Source organism: Rhincodon typus, chromosome 8, assembly GCF_021869965.1.
Source record: "Rhincodon typus isolate 14 chromosome 8, sRhiTyp1.1, whole genome shotgun sequence".
NCBI lineage: Eukaryota > Metazoa > Chordata > Chondrichthyes > Orectolobiformes > Rhincodontidae > Rhincodon > Rhincodon typus.
In genome coordinates this window covers 40,318,743-40,337,304 of record NC_063339.1, presented here as the reverse complement: position 1 = coordinate 40,337,304, position 18,562 = coordinate 40,318,743, and the positions used below count along the sequence as shown (strand labels likewise).

The following is an 18,562-nucleotide window of genomic DNA, read 5'->3' as shown; positions in this document are numbered from 1 at the left end:
AAATGGCTGAGCAGGGTCTGATGTCCTCCTCCTATGCCTGTTTCCCTTCATTCTTAAGTACTTTGGGAAATTTTATACACAATTTCTAGAGTGCAATCCTGACATAATCAGATGGACAAGAAACTTAAAATAGAGATTTGCAGTTGGAGTAGCAACAAAACTGTCTGCAAATTATGGCATCATTTATCCAAAGTTGAATGTGGAAATTTGTAATATTCCGTCAATCATGTCTTACGCCCCTGCCCCCTCCGCACAAATCTCTACAGATAAAAGCAACACAGTAACATAATCACTGATTTCATACAAACTTAAACTATTTCCAGTGCTGGTTCATAGGATGCCAGTTAAAACAAAGTTTGCTGTACTTGTTTTGGTGTTTCAGCTTCTTTTAATTCCATGTCCATGTCCATGCCCAAACCTTTTTTGACTTTATACACGATGTGCTTGCTTACTTACTGTTTTGCTATTTTTGTGAATTCTTCAATGTAGTTAGTTGATAAGTCTGTTTTTTTTTTGGATATTACAGATGCCCTGTAGGTGGTGGCAAAATCAAATTTTGCCAGAACAAACAGAAGCAAAAATCCTTATGGAAAGCTGTTTCAGGGATCAGTGGCAGTCACCATGCCTTTACCACTTATTTGATAATCCAGGCTAAAATTTTAACATAGTTCATGTATGTCAGCAATTCTGATCATTCATTATTGAAAACGCATGTTGAAGTTAATATATGCTGATTTTGCATTTCAGCTGACTTTGGTGTTGCAGCAAAAATAACTGCTACTATAGCCAAGAGGAAGTCCTTCATTGGAACCCCATACTGGTAAATAAAATTATTTCTACCTAGTGTTATATGCACATCTTTAAGGCAATGGCCCCAGCCTGTCACTATATTTTGTAGTAATAGAAGTGGTAAGGATGCGGAATATATCCAGAAATGAGGAAGTGAAGTAATATTCATCTTGGTATTATTAACCCTGAGAAGTTGTACCTAATTAAAACTACATTACATTTTTTTAATATTAATTCACAGTATATGGGTGCTGTTGACTACAGCGTTTATAGTTCGTGCTTAATTGCTCCTGAGAAGGTGGTGATGAGCTGCTTTTGTAAACCACTGCAAGCGATGGTGGTGTGGGTGCATTCACAGTGCTGTTAGGAAGGGGGTTCCACAATTTTAACCCAGCAACAGTGAAGGAATCGTGACTTAGTTCCAGGTTAAGATGGTGTGTGCTTTGAAGAAGAACTTCTGTCTATCCTTCTGTATGGTACAGATTTGGAAGGTGCCGTCGAAATGGCCTACTTGAGTTGTTGCAATGCATTTCATAGATGGTGTAAGCTGCTTATAGCCCTGCAGATTTATTTCCTTCAATTGCCCATCTAAGTTTTTTTTTTAATCATTGTTTCTGCTTCCAACTCCCTCATGGGCAAAGCTAACCTGTCTGTTCATTTGCCACTCGTCCAAGATTGGAATCACTTATAAATTGTGAAATTTTGTTGTGTATTTCAATGTCAAGTCAATGACATCGCAAAAACGAACTGTGGTCCTGGCACTCACTGTTGGAGAATACCACGGTCTCTCTCCCCTGCCCCCCAGTCTGCAAAATAACCATCTATTGTGATTTGTTGCCTTGTGTCCTTATGCAAACTTTTATCCAGTTGAGCACCAATCCTCCTATTTCATAATTCTTAATTTTGTAAATCATCCTCTTTGCATAGATCGTTCTCAAAACTTCCTTAAAATCTGCACAACGTTATCTCATTCCTTTCAACAACCCTTCTCTGTTACTTCATCAAAAATTAAATTAGATTGGTCAGGCATGATTTTGCTTTTACAAATTTTTATCAACAATGGGCCATGATATTCTTAGGTTGCAAGTTCTGAGACAGCAATGGCTGACATGGAGTATTGACAGTTGTGGTCCCTTTAAATCTTTGCATTTTTTTAGTAATAGGCGTGACCTAACTGTTCCATTTTGAAGCCTGATGACTGCTGCAAAATAGCCAGTTTAAAAAGTTATGGTTTTAACTATATCATGCAAAAATAAAATGCTCTTTAATCTAAAGTAAATGTGCAAAAGTCATGCAAATGAGGCTACAAATATTGGAGTTTTGGAACATTCAAACTTTGGAAGAAAAAATTTTAGTACATATTAGATGGACTAGGAGTCATTATCATGGTTCAAATTACATTTTTGACCAATGAATAAATGCATCAGATTTTTTTGTGTTGCATTTTTGATTCCCTGTGTAATAAATTTCATGATCAACTAAATCTCTGCGGTATGCTTTGAGTTTTCATTTATTATCCTAAAATACATATTGATAGCAATATGCATATTTGAAAATGACATGATTACTGACTCTCAAACAGAATATTTTTAATGTTGCTGAAATTTTTTTTGCATCTGAGGGCTATATCTGTTTTTTTTTTTGTAGGATGGCTCCAGAAGTTGCTGCAGTGGAGAAGAATGGTGGATATAACCAGCTTTGTGATATCTGGGCTGTTGGAATTACAGCAATTGAACTGGCAGAACTACAACCTCCAATGTTTGATTTGCACCCTATGAGGTATCCTGATTTTCAGATTGTTGGTAATTCTGCAGAAATGACGTGCCTGTTGAGCTGGTCATGTTCTCTTTAACTTTTGAGATCTTACTCTGTGGCCATTGAACAAACCTAACAAAAAGACTATGAGGGGATTTTTTTTTTTTTTTAAATTGCTGTAATATGCACACAAAACCAGGATAAGTATTCAGGTTCTTTTGCAGAAATGTGTGACAATACTACTGTGCTGTGCTGTGCATTGTCTCTCTCTCCAAAGCATTATTTAGTTCAGTTGTTCTTAACTTCCACTTCATCAGCTTCCACATTTAAAAGATCATTCTTTGCCATTTCTGCCAACTCCAGCAAGATGCCACCACCATTCCTTCAGACATAAAAGTCTGTTCTTGGAGCAGAAAAATAATGATCAGAACACCATCTCCTCCTTGCATCACCTTTCTTTGAAAGTGCAGTAAAAATAAGAGCCCTTTGCCGTTCTTTTTATTGTTCAGGACCTCGACCATGTTGAGATCATGGTCATTGTCTATTGGATTTGGCAATCTGGATTTGTCGTGCCCTCTTTATGTTGAAAGACTAAGTTCATTGTGTTCACTGAGCACCTCCGTTCAGCCTACTTTTGATGGCTTGCCCTTTTCAGTTTTCTGTCCCACAATTCCATTTGACTGCTCAGCTCTCTGCCTCGACCACTGTTCTAGTGAAGCTCAGTAGAGGTTTCAGGAGCAGCACCACATCTTTGGACTGAAGACTGTACAGCATCATTACTGACTTCAATATTTTCAGATGTTGAACACTGCTGTAGGGAACAGATTGTGATCCAGCTATTGTCACCAATAGCTTCTCTGAACCAACAATACTTTTCACTGTATTTCAGTGTGTGTGACAGTAATAATAAATCAAATCACATCAATCAAATTCTTTTTGCTTAATCCCTTTCCATGCACTTTGCTTTGCATCATCAACCCATTTGTCCTTTATTCATCTGACATCTCATGCATTTGTTACTTCTAGACTCTAATATTCTAATATACCGCTGGCTGATCTCCCAAATTCTCTCTGTAAACATACGGTCAGCCAAAACTCTAGTCTTAGTTCAGATGCAACCATTATTTCCCTTTACATGCCCCCCCCCCCCCCCCCAAAAAAAAAGTGTTTACTGACCTATATAGGCTCCCTATTAAGCAAAGCCTTGCTTGTAAAATTCTCATCCTTATATTTGGATTCTCCTATGGCATTGACCCTTCTTTTTAACTTCCAGTGGCAGTGTTGTGAAAGAAGTCTTTTTTAAGGTCATGCTGAAAAGATAATGGAGAAGCTGATGATCTTTACAGCATGCATTTAAGGTCCCGTTCCTCTGAGTAAATGGAGGTGCCTTACAAAAGGGAAAAAGAGTAAACCAGTGTCTCCACTGAGCTAAGATATAACTAAATAGTTTTTGGGAGATAGACCAATGCCTGCTTCGGTATGTCGATTAATCCCCAAAACATTCTAAGATATCTCTGCACCTTTTTGATTATGGACTGTTGTCCATCCCAATTTTAATTGCTCGACTGTGGTTGTACCTATGCCGAGACCCAAAGATCAGGAATACCTTCCTTGTGCCACTCTACCTTTCTCCCATGTTTTCATCCTTTTAATGCAACTGTTAAAAACTTATCTCCAATCAAGGTCTTGGCCATCTGTCCAAATATCCACTTCTGTGGCTCAGTGTACTACTTTTTGTGATAATGTTACTGTGAAATGTCTCACATTTAGCATAAAATAGCGTTATTTAAATATGTTGTTTAATCACTCCTGCCTTTCACTCTGTTTTAGACCTTCTTTCTCCTTCCCCTCCCTTTTCACCTTGTTTAAAACCTGGCATATCTGTAAAATATTCCAGTTCTGGGAAATGGTTATAGGCCTGAACTGTTATTTCTTTCTGCACAGATTTTGCTGAACCTGCTGAGTGTATTCAGTATTTGCTGTTTATAAATCTTAGATGTTGGCCAAAGGATAAATTTTGATTGACAGCAGGAGAATTCCTCTCATGCTCTTAGATTATATTTGGGATCTTTTATAAATAGCAAAAAGAGATGGCAGAGCATCAGTTTAATCTCTCCTTTGAATTTGGTACCTCTCAAAAGTACAGCACACTTAGAGCAGCAATGATGTTCCTGCCTGATTCATGTCTAGTGAATAGGACAACTTCTTCAGAAGTAGGTTGCAGGTTCAACTGTGAACATCAAAATTGAACCACAGCTTAATCAGTGATTTAAAATAGACTATTTATCTTTATGTATTTTGGCTGCTGAGTATGGTGTTTAAATAGTAATAGCTCTGATACTGACTTCCAAAGTGTTAAGCTAATCAGCATCTCAGTAAGTTACTATCTCGATTTCTATCATTTTCAAACTTAGTGATTATTAACTTGTGCAGCATATGAAAATACTACTTGTGTACAATGGGGAGATAATTTATCGTAAAACAAATTTTAAACAATTTTATTTGATTTGCTTTTTGTTCATTCTATTAATTTCTTCATCCAAAGTATATGCCTTGGTCTTGTGGTAACACTTTTCCTCTGGGCAAGTAAGTCATGGCAAGTAGTCTAGACTAGCATTGTTCTCTTTTTATTTTTAACCTTTCTTTTCTGGCTTTCTTGCTTTCATGAGATGTGGGAATTGCTGGCTACTCCATTTATTTTCCATCCCTAATTGTTCTCAAGCTGCTGCCTTGAGCCACTGAAGGCTGTGGGTGTCAGTACACTTGTAGGAGAGATGTTCCAGGGTTTTGACCCAGCAACCATGAAGGAACAGCGATTATAATTCAAAATTAGGACGTTGAATGGTTTGTAGAGAAGGTGCACGTGATGGTGTTCTCATGCATCTGCTGCCTTTGCCCTTAAGGTGATAGAAGTTATGGATTTTGTAGGTCCTATCAAAGATACCTTGGTGACTAAAATTTTGGCAAAGATCTGTAGCTCGGGTTGTGGATGCTTCGTCTTTAATGGTCAACTACACAAACAGATCAACGGTACACCGATGGGGTCACCCATCTCAGGACTCATCACAGAAGCAGTCATGCAAAGACTAGAACACACCACCCACCCCCCCACATTCAACTTAAACTGTGGATCCGGTATGTAGACGACACGTTTGTCATTATTAAATGCAACAGATTAGAGACCCACAACCTCATCAACAGCGTATTCACACGTATTAAATTCACAAGGGAAGAAGAAAACAGCAATTTCCTTCCGTTTCTGGATGTTAAATTAGAACGATTGACAAACAGGGAGTTCCAAACCTCAGTATACAGAAAAGTAGCCCATAGAGATCAAATCCTCAACTTGCACAGCAACCACCCCAACGTCCACAAACAAAGCTGCATTAGGACTCTATTTAAACGGGCCAGGACACACTGCAACACTCCAGAACTGTGCTGGGAAGAGGAAGAACACTTGTACAAGATCCTAGCTTTAAACGGATATCCCCATAACTTCATCCACAGATGCCTAAAAAACAGACAACAATAGGAGGACACAGTACAACCTAACTCACTGACCACACTGCCCTACATCAAGAACATATTGGAATGGACAACAAGACTCCTAAGACCACTAGGAATCATGGTAGCCCACAAGCCCATAGCCACTTAACGACAAACACTTACAAGGATTAAATACCCCACTCCCACAACATGCAGAACCAATGTGGTTTACAAAATACCATGCAACGACTGCCACAAACATTACATCGAACAGACAGGAAGGAAACTAGCCATCAGAATACACGAACATTAGCTAGCAGCAAAATGGCACGATGAACTCTCCTTAATATCTGTGCATTCAGACAACGGATCAGACCATATAAATTCCAAGCGGAGTAGAATAACATTGCTTCATCGGAGGCTCCACTGATGATGTCACCTAGCATGGTGACAAAACATCTGAACAAAAACAAGCCAGCTCAATGAGCAAGTCAACAACCTCACACCTTGGTGAATTTATGCACTGCATCTTATTGATGACATACATTGTTGCTTTGCTACATAGATGGTAGAGGAGGTGAATGTTGAAGGTGTAGGATGGGACGCTAATCAAGTTGGCTTCTTTGCCCTGGATAGTATTGAGCTTCTTAGCCCTGGATAGTATTGAGCTTCTTAATGCTGGAGATTATTCAATCAAACTCCTTCCTTATGCTTTGGAAGTGTTGCTGAATTCCCAGCTTCTGATTTGGTCTTGTAGCCACAGTATATGACTGGGTCCAGTTCATTTTCTGGTCAGTGGTAGCCTCTAGGATTCTGATAGCGAGGGATTCCGTGATGTTTATGCCATTGAATGTCAAGGAGCAATAATTAGATTCTGTCATTGTTGGAAATATTGTTGCCTGACATTTGTGTGGCACAAATATCAGATGCCATTTATCAAGTCAGCCTGGATGTTGTCAGGGTTTTGCTGTATATGACACAACCTCCTGAGAGAGTACCACATTTTTGAATGTGCTATCTTTCAGTTAAAATATTTAAACTTAGACCCTACCTGTCTTCTCAAATGACCGTAAAATCCATGATGTAAATGTTCAAATGGATTGGTTGGAAAAATTGGCTGGTTTTGTTTTTTTATTTCCTATGTAATGATATTAAAAGTCGGGGAGTTCTTTTCAGCTTGACCAATAGTTACCCTTCAGCCGACATCAGTTAAGTGAATTATCTGGTCAGTTAACTTTTTACTACTTGGTTGTGAGATCAATGGTACAAATTGGCAACCAAGTTTCTCTAACAAAAACAGAAGTTGCTGGAAAATTTCAGCAGGTCTGGCAGCATCTGTGTAGAAAAGATCAGAGTTAACGTTTCGAGTCCAGTGACCCTTTCTCAGAACTGTTTCTCTACACTACCACAGCATTTCATTAGCTAGGGAGTACTTTGGGTGTCCCAACCTCCTTTTTATAAACAAAAGTTTCTTTTTAAGTTTTACAATTGTTTTGAAGCTGGATAAGCGTAGGAAACCGTGGCTTAAAGCTGAAAATTTACATCCACCGGCTGCTTTAAGCCCACCTAGCTCAGAAGAGTTTTTAAAACAAAAAAAAAAAATTGTCAACCTTTCATAGTCAAAATTTGAACAGTGACTAGTGTATTAAATAACCTTTGTGTCCAAAGTACGTAACTGATTTGCATTTCTTCTAATTCCCGAATGAGAAACGAGTGAAATGCTTGAAAGTAGTTTTGATTTTTAGTTCAGGAATTAATTTGGCAGCTGAAGTCCAGGGCCAGGTAACTGAATGGATTAAAAGATAGTTGAAAAAGAAAAGTATATTGTATTGGAGTTGAGAGAATTTTTTAATGTTGTTAAGTTGGAAGTGGTATTCTCCAGCGGCTCCTGCTATCAGACCATTAGTACTCATTATATACGTGATTTAGGTGCAAGAATTGGAGGTGTGAGGTGAAAATTTTTGAGTAATGCCAAAATTGCGGGTCTTATTAACCAAAATGCATGCTGACATAAGTAACAAGTGACATTCAATATAGCAAAGTATAAGATGGCTATTTGGATGCCACTTAGGTCCTGAAAGATATAAAGCAAATTCATGTAAATGAGTAAACAGATCTGATAATGCTGAAATGTAAATGGTTCAAAGTTGAAAAGGTTACAGAGATTGCCCAGAGTACTGGGCTGTGTTTTTGGAGCAATAGAATACATAAGAAAGTAACACAAAATATTTCTGTAACCTTGGTTTAGACCATACCATGAACACTTTTGCATATGGAGATCTGGTCTCCACAACACAGAGGATATCATATGCTGGAGAAAATATAGGGTATTGCCAGAATTTAGAGGACACAGCTACCTGGAAAGATTGAACAGGTTGGCAATGTTTTGTTTGAGAAACCGACTGAGATGATCTGTTGGGTGGCTGAAAATGAGTTGGGTGCATCTTGAGAAACTGTTTCCTCATGTCGAACATGACAGTAAAGGAGGCATAAACATAACGGCAAACTGAACAAACATGGAATTTTGGAATATTTTTATATACACGGAGAGTTTGGAATTTGCTCATGCAAGTGTTGAAGCATGTAGAATTATTGTACTTGAAGGAAGGCTTAATGTACTCATGAGAGCTAAATAGAGGCATACAAAATGACATTGGGAAGTGGTAATTGAAGTGGTAGTAAAGTTGCTAGTAAATCTGGTATATCACAGATGGATTAAATGGCCTGTTTGTAGCTTCTGTGTAACAAATACAGGTTGTTGGAACATTGAATTATAAGCTTGATTTTTTAAAAAATACATTTTGATTCACATTTCTACTCAGGGCATTATTCTTAATGAGCAAAAGTGGATTTCAACCACCCAAGTTAAAAGACAAAATGAAATGGTGAGTACATGTAGCTTCTATTGAAACTTATATTTTTTGAAAATCCATGCTGAGGAGTCAATTGAGGTGAATTCAAATTTAATTCACTAAAGATAACTACAAATGAAGGTGGTGTCTGCTATTTGGCCCATCCTATTTCTAAAAGGTTAACACTGCTACGTTTTGCCCTGTTGCAATATCCAATTGTTTCATGAATGATTTCCAGGGCTTTGGCCTTCGCTGCTATCTTCATGAGTCCATAATAATTATTGATCATTTCAATACGTTGAGGAACTTCAAGATTGAACCGAAATTTTATTTTTACTTGTTTGGACTCGTTGCTTTGTTCAATATTTTCAATTTAACTTTTTAAAATTTTGTTTATCGCTTAAAGCAGGAGTTTCTAACCTCAATACTTCCAGGATTCCCCTCCCATGTTTTAAATGTTTTGCAGACTCTGTTCGCAGCATGAGATATTTTTCTGTTTTATGAATTAATTGTACAGATGGCAGTTATTACTAGTTTTGTTTTTGTCATTCTATGAAACTTATTGCTAGCACTGAGCAGCTGTTCTTTAAGACAGGGAGGTACCTTGCCCACGCCATTGTGAATGCACATTCAAGCCTGATACTTTTGTTTTCATTGTTGTCATTAATGAAAGTAATCATAGAATTACTAAATGGTTCTGACACCACCACAGTGCTGCAGGAAAAGCAATGCTGAATTCATCTGAGCAATCCTGCCAAGCTATCATCTTGAATGAACTCAAGTGATGTATGTGAAAATGAATAGGGCCAAATCAATAAAAGGAGATATGCTCAGCTGTTGAGGTCAATGACCATGGAACGGGGCTTGTCCATTTGCAAATAGTGTCCCAGCAGCTTGAATTGCCCATACATATGCCCTTGTATCTCTGACAATTTCCACTTGTCTCGATGTACAGCTAAAAGAAGTGACCAACAGAGCCCAAGTTGAGAATTATTGACCTCAAAGTTCAGTCCTAAGCTTTCTCCTTTCATGAATTAAAAGTCCAAGCCATTTCAGAGTTTGGAAATAATTAGACCTTTTTAAGACTGGGAATCAGACTAATGCCTCTTTGTGAAGTTGTTTCCAATGGCTAATTAATTTGCTGTCCAAAGCTCAGCACAGTGCTTGTGGTGTGAACTCGTTTGAGGAATTTTATGTTTTGATAACATCACTTAGCAAATGTAATAGAACTGCAAATGTTGTGTATGTCAAGCATTTTAATTTTATTTAGTCATTTATTTATTTTTTGTCATTTATTTGGTCATTTAGTCATATTTAATCATTTTAAGTAACAATTAAAGCACAGTTGCATCACAAGGCAACAACTGTCACTGCTGTTGAAATTGTTAATGAAAATGATTGGATCTTTTTTCACAAACAGCTGTAATATCCAAGTTCACTGTTTTTAGGAGTACAACATTCCATAGTTTTCTCAAAGTAGCATTGACAAAAAATCCAAAGAAGAGACCAACAGCGGAAAAGCTGCTGACTGTAAGTAAATTTTAGCTTCAGGACAAGAGTTAATGTTGATCATCGTAAGAATCTACATTTCCTCTGACCAATGGAAACATGTCTGTTTATATGACTCAATGGCATATTTTTAAACAACTGTATACTTATCCACCTACAATGAAATAACACCTGCCAATTTCATCCCCAGATGCTGGTGACGGGTTGTGGGGGTAGAATGTTCTTCCAGATTATCAGTACTGCTTCATGATTAGGGGATGTACTTTATTTTGGTACACTTGGCTGAGCTGTTGCTCCTCGTGCTCACCTAATGGACTATGCCATTTTATTGATTTTAAGTACTTCATGTTGATTATCTGAAAGTGTATTCTATTAAGGCCAAAATAAAACGAAGAACAGCAGATGCTAGAAATCTGAAAGAAAAACAAATTATTGGAAAACCTCAGCAGGTCTGGCAGATTCTGTGGAGAAAAACCAGAGTTAATGTTCCAGGTCCGGTGACCCATCATTGGAATTTTTTTTGTTTTAGTTAAGTCTGTTTGTGTTCAAGTGAGGTGGTTGACAAATTGGAGCAATATGCAAAACTGCAGACTGCATTGGGAATGAAGGTTATGACAAAGCATAGCTCCCTTCTCATCCTCTCTGCCAATTGATCATGGACCCTCACTTTCTTTTGGTTTGAGTATGAGGAGAAGGTGATTGGATGGATTGGGAAGTAAGGGGATTGAGATTTGAGGCCTAGACAAGAGGCGAGGGTACAATGAGGGCAGTGTTCTCCTGTTGATTTGATGTTAAATTGGTCACCATCATATTTATCTTCTAAATATGAATATATGAGCCTGTGGATCACTTTTAGCAGTATTCAGTGTTCTTTTGTAGGAAAATGGGGCATCGTGAATTTTACATCCTTGTTCCAAGAGGGATGCAAGAATTAACTCAGTAACTGTATGCCAGTCAGTTTAACTTTTTGGTGGGAAAGATTTTAGGACAAACAACTGTCAGTTGTGGTGCGAGTTAGATATCCCAACTAAATCTGCCTTCCAATCTTCGAAGACCCTCAGACAATGTTTTGTATCTTAAACAAAAGACTTAGCAATTTAGTAGCAACATAATAAATTAGCAGAGCAAAGAAAAATGAAATAATCTAACTGATTTATACTTTAAACCCAAAAACCTTTGTTTTCAGCCTTATTCTCACACAAGACACAAACAAACAAATGCACTTAGGGGATAAGTAGAAGAAAATAATTGGCCAGCTTAGTTGTGATTTTCACAATGCATTGGTCCAAGAGTATAGATAATGGTTTCTTAGTTGATTTTCTGAAGATGTTGACCATGGTGACGTTTACAGTTCACGCATAACTTAGTTTTCCATTCTTTGAGTATCCAAGAGCTACTTATTGGAAGTTAGATAGGGAGCTTTCAAATTTTCATGCTGTCATATCAACAGCCGGATTCCTCTTTCACAGAAAACAGCCTAAAACCCAATCCAAACTCTGATCATTCCCTCACAGACTGTCTCCTCTACCAGGTCCCAGTTACCTTCCAGTATCTGCCATCTGCTTCAGCACGAGGTCTTTTCCAGGTTTGCTGGAACCACTTCCCAGGTACTGACCTCATTAATAGCCAACTTTTGCTATCTGTTCAAACATAATGCTCCTCCCCGGTGAGGAAGCATCTGTAGAACTCCTTGATCAGAAACCAACCTGCAGTTAACTTCCAGGCCTGGCCTCGTGAATAAGCAAAAGTTTGCCTGGTTTCCTTTTCAATACAAACTGTTACCTAGAGTCCAAATATCATCCTTTGACTCCCAGTTCGCAGCTCCAAGCCAAAATTGATAAAAGAAAAAAATAAAGGCAATGAAAAATCAGCAAGGGCTATACCACATCTATGAGCTAAGGAAAACCAGTAACAATTTTTTTGAGAACAAGTAGCGTTTAACTAATTTGATTGAGGTTTTGATGAAGTAACAAGGTTGATGAACTTCCAGAAAACATTTGAACTGCTGTATGACTGGCTTGTTAGCAAAGTTGAAGCCTATGAGAGACAATAGCAAAATGGATGTGAAATTGCCTGGGTAATGGGAACATCAGTAACGCATAGTTGCCTTTTGGATTGGAATGAGGTATATTCGAGGTTTCCTTGGTTCATTATTCAAATTTGTGACACTGATCTGTGTCAATATCTTGTAATTTCAGGGCATAATTTCAAAATTTGCAGATGACATCCAATTTGGGAATGTTGTGAACTGTGTGAGGAGAATAACAACATTTAAGGAAGGCATAGGCAAGCTAATAGAATGGCCAGACAGTTGGCAGGTGAAATTATGTGGAAATGTAAACAAGGAGCAAATTTCAAAAACGCTTGTTTTGATTATGCTCATGGTTCTTTTTCATTTAAGTCTTTTCTTGACCCTTACAAATAGGAACAGTTTCTTCCTATTTAACCGACTATATATCAATGAGAAGGGACAAAAAGAGTAAGTTCGAAAGTGGTGCATGAGTAGAAAGATTTTAAGGCTATAAATTATTGAAGGTGACATGGCAGGTTTAGAAAGTCACTGAGAAGACGAGGGTTTCCTGTGTTTATAAACAGAGATGTAAAGTATGGAAGCAGAAACTTGTGAAACTTAGTTCAAATCTGGCCAGCAATTTACAATCAAATTTTAGGTACCGTACTTGTAGGAAGGTGTGAAATCATTTGAAGAAAGTGTAGATCAGAGATTTTGTGTGAATGTTTCCAGAGGTGAGGAATGTCAGTTATATATGCACGGTAAATGGTTAGAATCTGGAATGCACTGCCTGAATATGGCGGAAGCAGAGTTTTATGTTCAATGATTTATTATGTTAAAGTCACTAAATGCAAGTTGTTGGGTTAAGCTACTGTACAATTAAATATTGGATCATTCAAGCATGGTTCCGAACTGAAGTCATTCAAAGTACTTCCAAGGATAATCAGCATTTTTACAGTTAAGATATTCAAGGTTCCCTGAAACTTGTAGTGAGTATTCTTTGCAGTAATTTGGCCAAGTGTTTCAAGAAGTAACTGGGTCCTGTAATAATTGTTTCTAAATTCCATTAAGACATTTGATTGTGAAATATGTATGCACTAAACTTTATTCGATACCTTATTTTGAAAATTTATAATTACATTTACTTCTGCTTCTTTAGCATTCATTTCTAGCACAGCCAATCTTATCCAGATCATTGGCATTAGAGTTGCTGGACAAAGTCAATAATCCCGAAAATCACCATTTCAACGAGGCAGATGATGATGACCTTGAGGTATGAAATAACATGAAGAGAACAGTTTTGATTATTTGTTTTCAAAGCATCACTTGAACTGTACTGTAAATTGGAGATCAATTAAATTAACTGAAAAGGGATGGCCTTAGAAAATAAACCAAGGATACTGCTTCAGAAAACAAATCCAAGGAGTCCAACATTTTGTAATGTGTAAAGACAATGTGGTGACAAACCAAACTCAAATGACTTAGGCTAGCTGAAGCTAAAATGAGATTAGACAATGTTATGCCCAAATCTGAAATGTAAGTTTCACTGATCGTTTGCCACTTACCACGTTAATAGGCTGTGTATGCTGTTAGTTAAATTAAGAATTCAAGACCTGTAATTACAAACCGTTCAATCTGTTCTCAGCAGTAGCAAATGGTGTACTAATAGAAGTACTCATCATTAACCTCAAAAGATGTTTTTGCTTAACAAGTATGGCAAGCTATGAGCTCATTGTTGGCATCATGCTTGTTCTAGTCTCCCAAGAAATTATATGTATAGAAGGGTTTATGTTTTTGTATTGTAATTCCTTCCTGTTCTTTTGCAGGCCATCTCTGCTGTTCCTCATACCATTCGCTCCAGTAGCAAGAACATGAGAGCAGAAAGGACACAGTCAGAGATCAACTGTGAGTCTTTAATTTGATTTGCCCGTTCCTGTATTATTCTTCATACAGTACACATTGTGAGCTAGTCTTTGACTATCAATGGACAATCTTGATATAATCTGAAAAGATGTTTTTTGTTTGGAATTTAACTGAATAATTAAAATGTCTTGACATTTTGCAATGGTTTGAGTTTTAAAAATAACTCCGTCTTTGGAAAATTGCTAATTTGGACACATCTCAAATATAAAAAGACACATGGAAATTGTATGGGGAGTTTTTAGATTATGTAGCTAAAATTAGTTGCTGATTGGTATTATTAGTAAGTTTTACTTATTTTGCTTTACTATCATGTTCCTTCGTATCAGGGATGGTAGTGGTGACTAGTTCATTTATTCTAGCTTTGGGAAAAACTAAATGGGCTCACAGCGATGTTTTTTCATACAAAGTACCATGAATAATCTTGGAAAGGAGCCTTGTTCATTTTGTGCTGATGAAGATCTGAAATGTCATTCGTAAATGCCTGAAACTTCTTATTAGGCAATGTTAATGTTATACTAGGTAACATCCTGGCTCAGTCTTAAATTTCTCTTTTCTATTTCTATTAACTTTTGAGGGGATCTATCCCAGGATACTGAGGGAATTAAGGAAGGAGATTGCTGGGGCCTTGACGGATCTTTGCATTTTCTATAGCCACAGGTGAGGTCTCAGAAGATTGGAGAATGGCCAGTATTGTTCCTTTGTTTAAGAAGAGTGACAGGGATACTCCAGGAAATTATAGCCTGATGAGCCTTACTTCAGTGGTAGGGAAATTGTTAGAGAAAATTCTTTAGGGACAGGATTCACTCACATTTGGAAAGGAATGGACGTTTTAGGTATAGTCAATATGGTTTTGTGTGGGAGATGTTTTGTCTTTCAAATTTCATTGAATGTTTTGAGGAAGTGATGAAGGTGATTGAGGGTAGGGCAGTGGATGTTACCTGTATGGATAATGTTAATTATTGATGGAAGATTCTGCTAAAATAAAGTAGTCTGAAAGTTAAGTCCCTCAATGTGCATTTTTGTAGCTGCACGTTGAGACTGCTGACATTTAGTATTGGTGGATGTAGCAGAATCTAGCATATTTCTGACTTTATGGTGTTTTGTGTTCCATTTGTCATTTAGAAAAAGTATGACTAAATGATGCTTAGTGTAGATAAATGCTATCTTTAACTTATCCAGATTTGCATAGTGCATCAAATTAGAGTGTTATCCCTACTTTGTGAAAGGTTCTTAGTTTTGCTAATTGCAGTTAGAGCTTATTTTCTCCAGAATAAATTAATGACAGCTTTGGATAACTTGTTAACCAGAGAAACTTAGCTTTTTGGGGTGAAAATTCTGCGTTTGCTTCTGGCACGCTGGGAGTCTAAATCTCGGAATTATGTATTCAACCAGTGAAAATTCAAACTTTTTACTGTCTAATGTTTAAGATGTGTCCAAGCCTATTTTCTAACAAGTGGTAACATCTCTCGAGGTTTTTTTTTTCCATTTTGATTACAAGGTACAATCTTAGATCTTTTTCTCTTGGAATCAGGCAGGGCACCAACATTACAATTGGCCTGGTTCAAAATCAATTGCCTAAGAAAAGAATGGGGCCACAGGCTAAGAAATGGAATTTGTGTGGGGACTGAAGATTTGGTTTAAGAAATTCTCTCTCACCCAGTACCAGCTGTCAGGCAAGCAGTGTATCAAATCAGATGTTGAAGGACTAGAAAGAGACGTGTTGCCACTAGAGCTGGGTGTTACCACCCTACATAGGAATTAGGTATGTTCTTGGGTCATGCAACCCAGGGGTCTGTGATGAGAAATAAGGGCAGAAAAATAATGTCTTGAGAGTTGTAAGAGAATTTTTTGTTGCTGAAGATCTGGTAACTGCAGAATAGATGAGAATGAAAGGGCAGTGCAAGTGCAGTCCCACCTAGTTAGATGACAATAGAAGCATGGAAGAGGGTGCTATGTTAATCACATCAAAGACTATACATGGATAATAAAGGATGCAAAAATATAGTTTATCATGCTCGTGTATGCATTAGATGTCACTGGTGACTTTGATAAGTGCCTTCTCAGTTCTTTGACAAGACAGAAACCTAATTGGATTAATTAAGCAATGCAGTTGTGGAAAAGATGAGTGATGTTTTTGGGAGGTGGGGGTGACCGTTGAGGTTTATAAAATCATAAGGGGCATGAATAGGTGAATAGACAAGGTCTTTTTCCCAAAGTATGGGAGTCCAAAACTAGACGGCATAAGTTTAATGTGAGAGGGGAAAGATTTAAAAGGGACCCGAAGGAGAATTTTTTCACCCAGAAAGTGGAGCGTATACGGAATCAGCTGCCAGAGGAGGTGGTGGAGGTGGGTACAATTGCAACATTTAAAAAGGCATCTGGATGGGTTTATGAATAGGAAGGGTTTAAGAGGGATATGGGTCAAAGGCTGGCAAATGGGACTAGATTAATTTAGGATATCTTGTCGACATGGACTGGTTGGACCAACGTTCTCTTTCCATGCTAAATAACTATAACTTTGAGATGGCAGCAACAACATGGAGGAGAAAGGATTCTTGGAGATACAATGGTAATTTGCACAGACAGAAAGGCCAAGGAGTGTTTGGGTTGGGGTCAAATTGTTTTTCAGTTCAAGGCCCAAACTAGGTCTGCACCTAAACATTATCTATGCATAATTATTACTTTGTATTGGCAGAGATAAATTAATTTAGGATGAGATATTTAAAAAGTAGCCTTTTCTGCCTTTTTCTGTGGTTTTGTTGAATATTGACAATCTCTTGAAATTTTTCAAAGAACTAGAAGTTTTAGTAAATGTTCCGCCCAACAAGCATGATAAAAGAGCATTACCTTCATAGCGTTGCTGTATATTAGTACTGTTCAAGATGGGTAAGGTGTTTAAATGCACAATAAGTCACTGTACTTGAATTGATCATATGTTCAGATCTTAAATACAGATCAATAATTTGAGCTCTGCAGTAGTAAATCTATTTTTACTCGTGCTTGTAGAATGAGATGATTTTTGTCAGTTTTCAATTATAGCACTTTTGTCTCTGACTCAAGATTAAGATTCTTAGATGCTCTTCACAGAGGAATATGTAATCCAGGCTTACACTTCAGATTCATACAAACCTTGACCTTTCTGTTTGTGCAAATTGCCATCACATTTCCAGGCACCCTTTGTTCTCTGTTCTTAGAGGTGCTGCCACCTCCCAAATCCTTATTTATCTTTCCCATAACTTCATGCTTGAATGATTCAAATCCAATTCCTGTTCATGCCAGTGAATTATCTGCATGTCAATTATGCCATCTTTCATGCAGAATTTTGATGTTAGGTATGCTTGTTATGGAACTAGCAAAGTATCAAAACGCATTATTTGTTGTGCTGGCCAAGTTTTATACCTCAACTAACATTAAATTAGATTAGCTGGTAATATGTCTGTCTTGTTTTTGGGACATTTGCAAAAATTGCAATTTATGTTTTGTTTCGACTGCAAATAGCCTTCAAAGCATATCTGAATTATTTTGGAATGTCCAGTGGACTAATCAGGTGCTCTAAAATATCACTTCTTTCATTTTTATTTTTTATTGAAGAAGTGATTGATTTGTTGGTAGTTTCTTTATGAAATTGTTTTTGTTGTTCACCTAGTTTCTAGAAGGATAAGTCCACAGCAACAGCCACATGTAGGAATGCACTGGAGCGAATTAGATTTTCAACCTTTTTCCTTACCATGCTTCATATCTGAAATATGCAGGTGGTGGTGCGTTAATTTAATCAGATAGGGAATAGGGAGTGCTTTTGAGGTTGGGGTTAATAATATACTGTCACAGGAGGGAGCTTTGCTCTGGCTATGAGCCATACTCTGCACACTTACACTGCTGATTGCAAGATAGTTCAGTTCTTGGAAAAATTATTTTTCTCAGACACATGCCTAATCTTGAGCAGGATTTCCTTTAAGATGCAGCTTCTTACTTAAGTGGTCATCATTACTATTATCCTTGGAGCTAATTTTAGTAATTATTTTGCAGTTGACAAAATTCAGTTTGAACCTCCATTAAGAAAAGAAACTGAGGCTCACTGTGAAATGGTAAGTCTGAACTTCTTCATCCTTTTAGCTACTTAGAAGTACAATTAATTTAGCCTCTTGGAGAATTATTGCTAAATTAGTGTAGGAATATTAAAACATTGCTTGTCATTTTGCATGAGTAGTGAAAAGGAACCCTGCAGAAAAATGAAATC

General features: G+C 37.4%; 1 protein-coding gene across 2 annotated transcripts in view; it reads left to right on the top strand.

The window, feature by feature from the left end:
- Positions 1–530: 530 nt before the first annotated feature.
- Positions 531–18,562, top strand: part of map4k5 (mitogen-activated protein kinase kinase kinase kinase 5) — a 77,858-nt gene continuing 59,826 nt past the window's right edge. For both annotated transcript variants that reach the window (XM_048599935.1, XM_048599934.1), the window contains exons 1-7: positions 531–820; positions 2,437–2,568; positions 8,853–8,915; positions 10,331–10,412; positions 13,562–13,675; positions 14,229–14,307; positions 18,352–18,410. In XM_048599935.1, the coding sequence (XP_048455892.1) occupies positions 2,438–2,568; positions 8,853–8,915; positions 10,331–10,412; positions 13,562–13,675; positions 14,229–14,307; positions 18,352–18,410 (528 nt within the window). In that variant the 5' untranslated portion in view covers positions 531–820; position 2,437. The remainder of the gene's footprint in view (positions 821–2,436; positions 2,569–8,852; positions 8,916–10,330; positions 10,413–13,561; positions 13,676–14,228; positions 14,308–18,351; positions 18,411–18,562) is intronic.